General features: G+C 36.7%; 1 protein-coding gene across 1 annotated transcript in view; it reads left to right on the top strand.

Moving 5' to 3' along the window:
• Positions 1 to 620: 620 nt before the first annotated feature.
• TAFA5 (TAFA chemokine like family member 5) overlaps positions 621 to 12,428 on the top strand; it is a gene marked incomplete at both ends in the record, with an annotated part of 343,285 nt that continues 331,477 nt past the window's right edge. Inside the window, one exon of the mRNA XM_079533670.1 lies at positions 621 to 732. Coding sequence (XP_079389796.1) covers positions 621 to 732 — 112 coding nt within the window. The remainder of the gene's footprint in view (positions 733 to 12,428) is intronic.

The raw sequence follows: 12,428 nt of genomic DNA, 5'->3' as shown, positions 1-12,428 counted from the left end.
CCGTCCGCGGCGCTGTCCGATGAAGCGTTGATCGGGCGGCAGGTAGCGGCGGGCTCCCTGGTGCCCCGGCCCCGCGGCGGCCATGCGGCGTGGCGCCGTCAGGCGGTGGGCGCCCTAGTGCGGCGCTTGGGCGGGTGGGGGGCGGAAGAGGCCGCCCCGCTGCTGGCACCGCCTCGGCCCCGGTCCGTGTCTGAGGTGATCCCCTCTCCTGGGAGAGGGGGAGGAGAGCGAGGAGAGAGCGGGATAACTTCTGCCCGTTGAAAAAGGAAGGAGGGGGGGACGAAAAAAAAACGCAGTCTCGTTTGTGGGACATCTTCAAAGCTCGGCATAGCGCCAGGCCCCCGAGTTCCCATAGGACGCACCGACGCTGGTGGACCTCGCCACGGCGGCAGGAGGAAACCTGGTTGCAGCTGCCGCAGCGAACTCCTGCACGCCTTAGAGACTCCTGGGCTTTCCGGCTGGAAGATGCGTCCTGCCGCAGGAGCGTGCTGCTGCTGAGGAGCGTGCGGCTGTGGAACATGCTTGCCTTTGGGATTATGTGTGGAGAAAGGCCGTCGGTCCTGGGGAGAGCTGGCTGGTGAACCTGTCTGACTTTGTCCCCTTCTGGGGAAGTGGCTTCAATGGCTCCATCTCCCAGGAGAAGCAGTAGGAAAGATGCCAATGCCTTGCCAAGCATGTCCTCAACTTTCTGGGCTATCATGATCCTGGCTAGTCTCCTGATCGCTTACTGCAGTAAGTACATGTTTGTCCTGGTGCTTTTCCTGAATGTAAATCCTCAGGTAACACTTCAGGTGAAGGCTGAGGTTTGAGTCTGGCAGGTGCATACTACACATACTACAGTTCGACTCCTCTCTTGGTAAATTAGGTAGAGTGACACTTTAATACTGCTGTTTCTTGGAAGCACAAAGTGTCCTTAGGTTGAAGATATGGTGTATCTACTGTAAGCATGAACGTTTATTGGATGTAAGGAGCTAACTTTTCAATTGCAGTAACAGTGATCTAGTGTTCACTGTTACCAGATGTTACCCACTTCTCCCTCTGCGTACATGCTTTACTACTTCAGTCCACATTTCATCAATGGGAACAATTTTGCTTATGTTAATTCCTGTAGGAAGCATATACTTAGTCAAGCGACAGGTGCCTTGACACCTCTTGGATCATGTGTGGTTCTCTGACTGTGAAATTGCACTGGAACAAGCCAGGATACTCCCAGAGAACATCCTCAGCAGTTTAGTGAGCCCTTGTTATTGGTTTTAGGTTCATCAGTAGAGTGTTGCATATTCTTTTTCAAGCTTGGTAGATAGTCCATTAATCACACTCACTTGGAGATAAATCTCTAAGAATCAAGTGGCTGAAATACCAGTACTTTGAAAGGTCTGAATTTTCTCTTGTTCCAGTTCTATGATCTCAGGAAGTGTAACTTACAAGCAGTTATGCAATATAAATATTATTACTACCCATTCTTTTGGGGAATGCACGTTTCACCATCATACCAGGTTAAGAATTTTCCAACTGGAGGAGTAGAAGCAAGCAAGCAAAATTCCTATGCAGTAATTAAAAACAAAACAGTAACTTATCAGGAGGGGCCTGCACAACTTTGCCAGAATGCATCCACACTGTGTTTTCCCAAGATGAGTGTGACCTATAATATAACCATAGTGTGTATTCTTTTCCTTAGCTGTAATATGAAGACTTTTCTCTGGGCTTGTTGTGTTGGGCTATAACAGGTGGAGGTTATGATGAATAGGAAATGGATTCTGGTTTTCAGGAGCATGTCTGCTGCATTTTTTAACTCCTTTCCATTTCTTTCAAAATGTAGCACGTTCTCCTGTTCTTCTATGTTTTTTTTTTTTATTTTTTATTTTTCTGAAAAAAGAGTTGGCAAGGAAAACCTTTAATTCATTTCTCTGCACATTACAGGGATGCTGTGCTGACAACAGCGAGAAGAAGCTTATTCCAAAAAAGAATAGCATATTTTGTAATGACTTATAATTTAACACACTTTGCTTTGCACTTCTCATCTCAAAATCATCTCAAACAGGCCACTCTTCTAAATAATTTCATTTTGTACATAGATCTGTATTCTCATATTCAGTGTACTAATATGTAGGGTATACTTGGCAGCACTTAAGATTTACAAGAATTGATATACATACCGAGGGAGAAGTGCATCAATAAGAGCATGTTTGAGAATGAATAGTTCAAATGTAAAGGGAATTATTAAGGAATTTAGTAAGTTTGTTTTAGAAATCTCTGGAGGATCCTAAGCTTTTTATGAAATGACGTAAATTCTTCTGTGAGTTTATCTTCTATGAGCATAACCTCAGAAAGCATTAATTGTAAAGTCCTTAAAGATACTTTTGCTCAACAGTGAGAGGTTTGACATTGTTCTCTTTTTAAGGAGTAAAGCCTTTAACTTGAGTTGTTACATCTTCTTTATTATTGGCATTATTCACTGATACATGTAAATGTTAGCTAATAGGAAGACAATTTCTGATGTGTTTAAATGACCAGTTCCTAATTCTCCTAATCTCACTCAGTGTCAGTAGTTTCCCTCATGGAGTGCATTCTTCATGCCGTATAATGCTGAAAAACACTGTGCAGCCTAAAATATGCAGTGTCAAAACACTCCACCATTTATGCAATATTTCACTCATTTGACAACCACAATTCCAAATGTTAATGAAGCACCGTGTACACTTCATCTAGCTGTACTATTTGCAAAATTGCAAAAATGTTTTTTTCTGTGTAAAGGCTGAAGATATCTAAAAATCAAGGAAAAAAATACAGCTATTTCAAGGTAAAGTACTGCAAAATTTATGAATTCTTTTCAAGATAACCTAGAATTTACTCATTTTTTTTTTTTTCCTTCAGCTGATTTATTTAATTTTTTTTTTCTTTGAGAAAAAGCATAATTGTGGTGGCGAGGATAATGACTAGTTTGCTTTTTAAGAGAAAGAGTCTTGCATTTTTTTAAATGTAAATGGAGAATAACTTGACCATGTAAAAAGTTCTGTATTTCTCTACAAACCTCATATTCAGCTAAATTGCAGTATGGTTACTTATATCTCTAATATCTCTTATATGAAGCAGGATTCTGTGGAAAAAAAAAAAAATAATCATGTGAATATATTGTTCATGTTACTACAGGAACCTCGTTTTTGTTTTTCTCCCACTGTATCATTTGCATCAAATTCTGCGGCTCAAAAAAAAAAAAAAAAAAAAAAAATCAGAACTTTTTCTTACAGTGCTGTGGAAAAGGGAAAATGTAAAACTTCTGAAGTTTTACTTTACTTCATGCTTATTTTAATTTTTAATATACTACTCTGGTGAAGCTTGTTCCTGAATTAGTCAATGAATATTTCTTTCCTTTCTCCTGATTACTTTGTGTCTCTGTTTCTGGGAGCGTATTTATTGTTCCATGGTTGTTCCTGTTTACTGAAAGCAACTAGTAAATACTGTACTCAGAGTTCCAGCTGACAGCTAAACAGATACTATGAAGCCTGCGCTGAATGTATGTGTACAAGCCATTAGATTTAATTTATACTTTACTTTCCAAAGTACAGTTATGTTCTTTGTCATTGTAAAATGATGAGCAGATAACTTATTATTTCTTAAATGTTTAGATTATACATAGGGATAGTGGCTCCATCCTATGGTGGAAGAGAAACCTGCATCAGATCAATTAGGTTAGTTGCTATAGTGATGCATATAATGTAATATTCTCTCCCTAGACATTCGGTAGATTCTCCAATGGAGAAGGCTGTGGAGTAGATTAAAGTAGTAAATTAGGCTGTTAATAAAGAAAGTTCACTTGAGTGTCTACCAAGGAGTTTGTTCACTCATCAGAAGCATCATTAAATGTAGAAACAGTCTAGAAATGCTATCCTGGTAGAAGAGGAAACTGTAATTCAGAGTTGTAGAAAGTATTGCATTTTCTGGATCTCAGATGCGTGCCCTACGTAATTAATGAGCAGTAGGAGACCACACAGTAGTACCTACAATGAATTCCTTAAGTTACTGTTTTAATGTCTTGAAGGTACGCTGGATTGTTTTTATTTCCCTCCTTTTGTAACTGGACTTTGCATTTTTTTTTTTTCCTTTGACATGTTAAGGTCAGTAAACCAATTGAATTTTCTGTGTTATCATAGCTGTATACTAACTACACGAAGAATCCAGCCGATGTGTTTTAGAGTCAGCATCTTCTCTTTTTCCTAGTGCATTTTTTTTCATTTGATTTGTCTGTAAATAAGGAGGTGCTTTTTATATGTAAATAATGACTTTTAAACAACAAATGATTCAGCATTAGTGAAACTATGGCTGTTAGGAGCTTTTGATTTTCCATATTTTATACTGTTTCGTAAGTATAAGAAATAGAACATTACACCCCTGTGATATTTTGCTGTTCTATTAATACTTTTAAGGACAAGCAAGCAGTTTATTACGTATTTATTTATTTTGAAAGGCTATATCAAAAACAAGTACTTGGAAAGTTCAGTTGCATGTTTTTGACACTGTGCTTGGAAGAGAGCAATATGAAGCTCTGGTGATGAACTTCTGACTTATTTATTTTCATTTTACTATCAAAATGCAAAATATTTCCTCTAACTCAACAATTCTGCTTTGTAAGTGCAAGTTATTTCATGAAAGGTAGGCCCTTAGCACAAATAAAAATGCATCTGAAAGACTTGGCTTGGCTTTGTACTGTTAAAAATGCAGATAATTCTTATAAAAAATATTACATTGATCTCACCTTAATTTGAAATTCTGCTGTTATAGGTTGGACACTGCTCACTTGAGAAATACCTTTAAACTGTCCTGTTCTGTAATTATGTAATTCTAGAAAGCAAAGGTTACTATAGTCTTCAGGGCTTATAGTTTCCTTATACTGTTTGAGACTGCTATCAGGGATGAACACTAGCAGTGACAGCTGGGCACTTCTCAAACAGGCACTACTGTATCACCATCTGTAGACTACTGAACAGTTGTTGCATGGTAAGTCTCACTATTCATTTGTGTTTTATGTAAACCAGTCTCCACTGAATGAAGGACTGCAGCTCCCATTGCTGATCTTATGTCATACATACCACTTTCTCTGTTTTTTACAAATGGAAAAAAAAAAAAAATCTGTACAACTGGTCTGTAGTTTTATTAGCTTTTCTGCAAGAATTACTGTGCTTGTATTTCTCCAAAACTCCACAAGAGTGGAGTTAATGTGACGTATAAAGCAACAGTTATAATTCAGACTTCTTTTAGTTTATGTCTACATCACATAATCTTTTATAACATTACATAAAGCCAAAATATTTAAGTTGTTTTGTTGTGTAATATCCTTGCTACACCTTTTTAGAAAGGTTTCTTAAGAAATAAATAAAATTAAAACCAGCACTTTAAATTTAGTGACCTCTACAATACTCTGCTGTTTGTCAGTGTGAGTACTGAATTGACAGGGGGGTTATCTGGCTAATTCTCTTGTAATTCGTCCAGATGATCTTTATGTAGAACGCAGGGTGTCAACATAGGAAATGGTTTCTTATTGCCTTTAATGTTGAATTCAGCCTTTAAGGATGAGTAATCACTGTTTACAGTTCTGGAATGCATCCTCAAATTATGAAAGCTACAGCTTCCATGCAAGTATAGCTCAAGTGATAGATACAGTGTAAAGCAGAGGAGGATGGAGACACTGGAAAGAATGGATGTTCTCAATTAAATATGTGGCTTAGGATTTTCCCTGTTCTTCAGCAGGGTTGTAGGAGGGAGACTAAGATCTTATAGGATAAATTGTGAAGAGTATTGGGAGTGTGCAGCAGAGCCCGTTTGCTCTGGCCTCTACTGCTGTACCACCACCATCTGCCTCTGATGTTGAGGGCCAATGTTACAGACTAAGAGACATTACTTTTAGAGCAGCCCTTGGAATTTATTTTAGATTTCCTGCTTGCTCAGTGTACATTCTAGCCATAAAACCATTATTTGAACCAACTAGAGCTGCATGTGACATAGTAAATACATTCTCATTATAGGTGCCTTAAATGTTGTCTTTAACAAAAATGCTTTTGGATACTGAACTGTGGACAGCAGTGTGAAAAGCAAGGACAAATCTACATATTGTTGGTTAACTGTAATCTTTCTGATTTGATTATTTGTTGCAAAACTCAGAACAGAGTGTTTTCATGCTTAGGTTCATATTTGATCAGATGTATCGTTCTGCTGTTGAACTGGGAACTTAGTTATTTTGGGGTTGTTAAAGGGAAGTTACATTATTATTTGCACAGCCAAATGGCAAAATTACATATTGTGGAGTTTTTGGGAAGTCATCTCTTTGGAGATGTACTTTTATGTTAATTTTTTGGGAAATCAGTGATATATTTTCATGTTAGCCCTGCAAATTGTCACAACAGAAGATTTTACTATTTGGGAATGTATGAACTATATGAAATATATGTATTTTCCAATATTTTTTTCTGTAGACATTTATTTCAAAGATTTTGTGCATTTTTAAAAAAGCGTAGACTGGCTAAAGCATAGGAATTGCAGACATAATTGTGTATAATTTTGCATTCATATGATGATCTACTAATTTCCTGAACTTTTTGTGACTTGTCCTATTTCAGGCTTTGGATGGACTTTTTTTTTTTTTTTTTTTTGGTCACCTTTCTTCAAACACTTCTTTGCTCTCAGGCAACAACCAAGTGTCTCCTCTAATTCTGAGGTGAGGAATGTAGTAGGGTATTTTTTGAGTGAGAGTTAGCTTGTTACTTGTTAGCTGGTAGCCCAGGACATCAATAAAGAAATTTTTCCTAATATCCAGCCTTAATCTTCCCTGATACAACTTTAGGCCATTCACTCCTGGCTCTCCAACAATGGCAGCTCCTGCTCTTCCAAAAAGAGAATGTGGTAATAGGGTAGAATTTTACAGTGCTTTCAGGATAACATATCTGGCAAAATAAAGCTTCTTTCTGTCTTTGTGACTGGAACAGGCAATTTGAGACATAACCCCCTTGTTCTCTTTAGTGTTGTGATGGTTCAGAATAGGAACTATCATTGTCTTTAGGCTGTTCGTTTTGTGTGGAGTTTAATTCCTGAGTGCTGTTAACAGTTATGTTCTGTTTTATTATTTTGTGTAGCAAAGACTGAGCAAAAGTCCAGAGCAGAATAGCAGAGAGAGAGGTGACAATTCCAGTTGCAAGTTCTGTTGGTTGAACTCATCCCTGATTTTCTTCAGTTACAAAGTAAAATCATAGTGACCAGTTGTACTTAAGCACAGGGATAGAACCTACTGGTTCCATTAGCTAACAAAGCTATATCATTAAGGAGAGAAAGGTCCTGAATTCTTACAGAAAAAAGAAATTACTAGGAACGGGGAAAACAAAACAAAACAAAAAAAAAAAAGGGGGGGGGGTTTCCAAATTCTACCTATCAAAAAGTAAGAGGAATTTGTGCTCTTGTTAATCAGTGTAATTTATGATGGCTTTTACCTTTAGTCTTAGGCCTTTTTTTTGATCCTTGATTCCCACGACCGTGATATTGACGAATATATTCTAAGAGACGATAGTCTGACAAAATGACATACTGTTAATGCCAAATGCCTGTACTGTTTTTAATACTCTCAGATCTCTCTGTACCCCTCTTTGTAGAATATCTAATCTTTACATTGAACTATACTACTGCAGCTTGGTAAAACAGCTTAGCCAAATGGTAGAAGTGAGCCTAAGCTACGCTTCTGCGCTTTTCTTTAAATAGTTCATTTGCTGACAGAAACATAGAAGTGCTGTGGGATCAGCAATGCCTGACACTTCTTATCTTTCTTCAGACTAACCAAAATATGAACATATCTGATATTGTGAAAAGTTATGTGTTGCTGATGGCGTTCTCTGGTGGTACTGAAAGAGTACACCATTTTCTCTTTTTCTGTTCTGGATATGGTTTTTAATGAAAAAAATATAAAATTGTTTTCTGAATAGAGCTAATCCCATAACCTGAGTTAATCTTGAAAATAATTTTAGTGAAAAATACTAGAGAGCTGTTCCAGGACTTTTTCAGTACACTCTATCAGCAGTACTTTATTGAACGTTCACCTTAAGAATCATCTCAAGATGAGTAAGTGTATGTTACAGTTGGTGCTACAGCTGGAAAGATCGTGGAGAAAATGGGAAAAGAAACAAATAGGGAAGGAATACTCACCTGTATCCAAAGATCTAGATTCTCATGAAAGGCTCCACAGAGAGAAAGGACCTCCAGAAAGAGATCCTTCCTCAGTGGCAGTCAGCCCTTACATGGGGTCTAGGAGGAGTGCAGTCAGACTCCATCCCTTCCAGTCACACAGCTGAATTGCTTTCACCTGTGCCCTCAGGGCTGACTCAGTCCTTGCCTCAGGTGATTAATCAGTGGTTTAGGCTGTGACTCAACAGTTCCCATACACTGTATAAGCATTTATGAATGTCTGTGCACTATAAAAAAACAAGCAAACAAAAAAACCCTTCAGTTTTTAAAATAAAAACAGGAGGCTTTAGCAATCATTCTCATTGAATGTAATTTAAAGGTGGTAGTTTCCCTGAAATCATTTCCTATAAAACATTAGACCTAGCAGATATTTACATATCTTAACGCTCAGGTCAGTAATCCTTTTAAGACACCAAAAATAATTTTGGTGGATGTTTTCTGTTGCGAGTTAGCAACAAGACCTCTCCATCTCTCACAGTTTTCCTGTTAGGTTATCAGCTCCAACTAGAAAAAGATCAAATATTTATGTTCTGTTTGGGTTAAAAGACATGACAAGCACATTTTTTAGCTTTTTGAATAAGGTTGATCTTTCCTTAATGAAGATTTCTGCAGTACAGTCATTTGCATTTATCATAATCTCCTTTTAAAGTCAATGGAAATTGAGATAATTTACTGTACAAGACCTGCAACCTGCTTTAGATACTCTTCTGTTGGACAGTCTGCCTCAAACTGCATTGTGTTTAGTTTTGTGGACCATAATGCAGCTTAGACAACATGCACTTATTTAAACATACGTGTTATCAGAGGACTTCTATTGTTTTTGACAGCATCTTTAGAGTATTGCTTATGTTATTTTCAAGGTTCATGGTTAATGTTTAAATGCTTAATTTTAAGTAATCAACTCAGTATTTCTGTAGGGAAGAAAGAGTGTGGAGAAATAGGTTTGTGGTAAAGATTCATTAAGAGTGTAGGTCAAGATTCTGAGCTTTTGAAGCAAAAAAAAAAAGTGTAAATTGAGATGTAGTTGGCATACACTACTGGGATCTTCTGAAGACATCTTTGCAAACAGCTTGTAATCTGAACATTTTTTTGCAGTGTATTTTGTCGTACTGTAAATGCTCCTGTTTTGTTGCCAGTATTTTCACATTCTAGACACTCTAAAAAATGCTGTCTTTTCCACAAGAGCTGGAAACTAGGTGAGTTTTAGGTCAGGGTATCAGAGTTGATTAACGTCACTGTTGTGCTTTCCTCATTTTTAGGTGTGCTCTGTAGAAAATATTTTTAAACTTTTCTGCACTATGCAGAATTTTACGGTGTGATTGACTCATTTAAATCACCTGCTAGTGAATTAGCTAAGAAAGACTTTAGAGATTAACAATTTGTATATAAATATAGGATGCTGCAGGGAAGAAGAAGACTAGGATTAAAATCCTTTAACTCTAGGTTAGTCCTGAAATAGGCAGTTGGACTAGCTGATCTTTAAGGGACCCTTCCAAAAGAGTTTATTTATTCTACTTTGTGTTCTATTATATATTCTATTCGCCTTGAACATCAGAGCAGATATGAATTGCATACAACCTTGAAGTTCTACCCCTTCAACTCCTGCTACGTCTTACTCCCCTACTGGGAAAATAAGAATCTGTTTTTGAAAAAAAAAAAAAAAAAAAAAAAAAAGAAGTATGTTATGTTTGTTAGAGTATTGCTTGTGCTAAAATAGTTCCCCAATTCTATGTTCTTCAATGCCAATGTCACTTTTACAGTCCTTTTTGTCTTAAGGGCCTTTTTCTTTCCCTGTACTTCATTCTTTTATCAACATAAGACCTTTCAAGGAATACATTTGTACTTTTTGTGTGTTTCCACGGTATGTATCTTCACTTTGGGTTGTTCACAGACACTTTTTGTCTTAACAGCTGAGCAATACTAGGTTTGCTTTCTGTATAGATAGAGAACCCTATCTTAATCCTATCTACAAATGTCATTATTTTTAATATAATCTTACTGAGAATGCCTTACTGAAGAGACTTTTTAACATTTGAAGATGTTATATGGCATCTTTGCTATGTTTTGTAGAGTTTCTTAAAGTGCTGCTGCAAACTCTCAGGGTGATAACAAGTTGCATGAACTGCCACTCGTATTTACAATAAATGGATTTAAGGTATTTCTGATACAATTCCAAGGAATTAGTTTGGAAACAATTTATAATACTTAGTTGGAGGCATTTCAAAATCAATTTCTGTGAAACAGCTTAATCTTTATCTGCTTCCATTTTGACATTTGACAGGAATATAGGTAAGGCAGTATATTATTTGGCACAAATATTAACTGACTTTATGAGACTGATATCTTATTGAGCATATGTTACACTAAGAATCGTTGCTTAATGTTTTCTCAGATAATTTAACGTTGGCTTGCTAGTGACTTCTCAAACAAATTAACTTGATTTATGTGTAGAGGCTTTTCTTCCTAACTGCTAGCCCTGCAGAGGTTTGAGAATTGCACTTGATTGTTTTTCTTCCACATGTATCATATTTCCTGAGCCCAATTATAAACTCTGATCATTTTGCATGTATGTACGTTAGTAGAACTTAAAGAGCAGTGTGAATGATGTGCATTCAATAGTTTCTATTGTTCTTTGTGATTCCAAATTAAGTTTAAAGAATTTTGGAACAACAGAAGTGAGCTGCTGAGGAAAAACATGCTTCCACTTTCAATGCAGGGGATTTGAGCAAACACTTTTAGTTTCCATTTTCTCAACGATGGGAAGAGAGGTAGAACATTTCTCCGGCAGTAAAAGTAATATTGCATTTTATGGAGGTACAGTAGACCTGCATGCCTGAGGCAGTATTCTGGAGAACCGTGTTACATGGTGACTGTGTTATTTGTCATGATTGGAACATCTAAATTTTAAATACATTTCAGTATTATTCATCTGAAGTTTGCTTTGTATAACAAAAGAAAGTCTGTGTTTTGTTTGGATGTTATACATTTTTCCAGCTGTAGCAGGAATACAAAATGTAAACCATGGTCTTTGTTTGAGAGAGATCCGGAAGAGGTAGTTTTTGGTGGGTCACATAAAACATGGAATGAAAATTTCAGACCTCTTCTGTAAAGTCTAACAGCAGTGTTTCTAAAGTTTGCTTTCATCATACTTTGTGTTCTTATTTTGCTTTTGGTTTTACTGAAGTTATCTTGAAGGCTCTGTGTACTTGTACAAATGCATATATTTATTCTTAGGACGTAGAACTGTATTTGAACTTAACTTTCTAAAATGTGATTTTACTTCCCAGATCTCTAAATTCGCCAGGTTATTTTCTTGAAGAGGAGAGATAATCACAAGATTTTTCTTAAAGAGAAGGAAATGTGGAAGCCTCAGAAAGAAGAATTGTGTTTAAACAAAGAAGAGAGGAAATAAAATTGTTAATTGTGGCTATTAGCAGGTTGAAAAGAACTGTAACTTAGATATTAATTTTCTGAGTTTAATAATGTTTCTTTAAAAGTCACAGAGAGCTTTTCATATCAAGAACAGGTGCATGACACACACACTGGAGAAAAACCTGTCCTTAAGAAATGAAAGCATGGGACTTCACGCTTTTGCTTGTTTGTGTGTTGATTGCTTTATCCTCTTACCTTCGTCTCACACAGAAGCAGATACAATTAAGCCACATGATACTTTGGAACATGAGATTTAGTTTAGCTTAATTTCAAATTAAGTTATCATATTGGTTTACTTGTATCTTGTCTGGAATCTTTGAGAAGAGTAGTTTTCTTTTATTTAGGAATATTTTGGTCAGTAAATAAATGTAATTTTTTCTTTGATGACTCTTTCCTGAAACATTATATGAGAACACTTTAAATCTTGATAACATCACTTCTTTCCAGTCCTATAAGGTAAAGAGCTTTATTGATTTTTAGGGCATTAGATACATCTATGGCTGCAAATCATACAAAGAAAACTAAAAGTTGAGTTCGGAGATTGCTTTGAGGTAGTGGTTTGTGTGTCCAGCTTTGTCTGTAGTGCCTTTTGCAGAGGCACCTGGGTTTGAAACATTACTGCTTGTGAGGAACTTCTACTTATTGAAAGTCAAAACTTCCAATTCCATACTTGCATAATATGAGAACTTTCTTAGTGGAGGAATTAAAGCTGTTGAAAATAATGAAAATCTTAGCTCCCTACAGTACTGTAGCTGAGGCTGGAAGAACAATTTTTT

This window comes from Tetrao urogallus, assembly GCF_951394365.1.
Source record: "Tetrao urogallus genome assembly, chromosome: 1".
NCBI classification, from domain to species: Eukaryota; Metazoa; Chordata; class Aves; order Galliformes; family Phasianidae; genus Tetrao; species Tetrao urogallus.
Note: the sequence above shows the minus strand (reverse complement) of the source record. Positions and strands in the feature narration are given on the sequence as shown.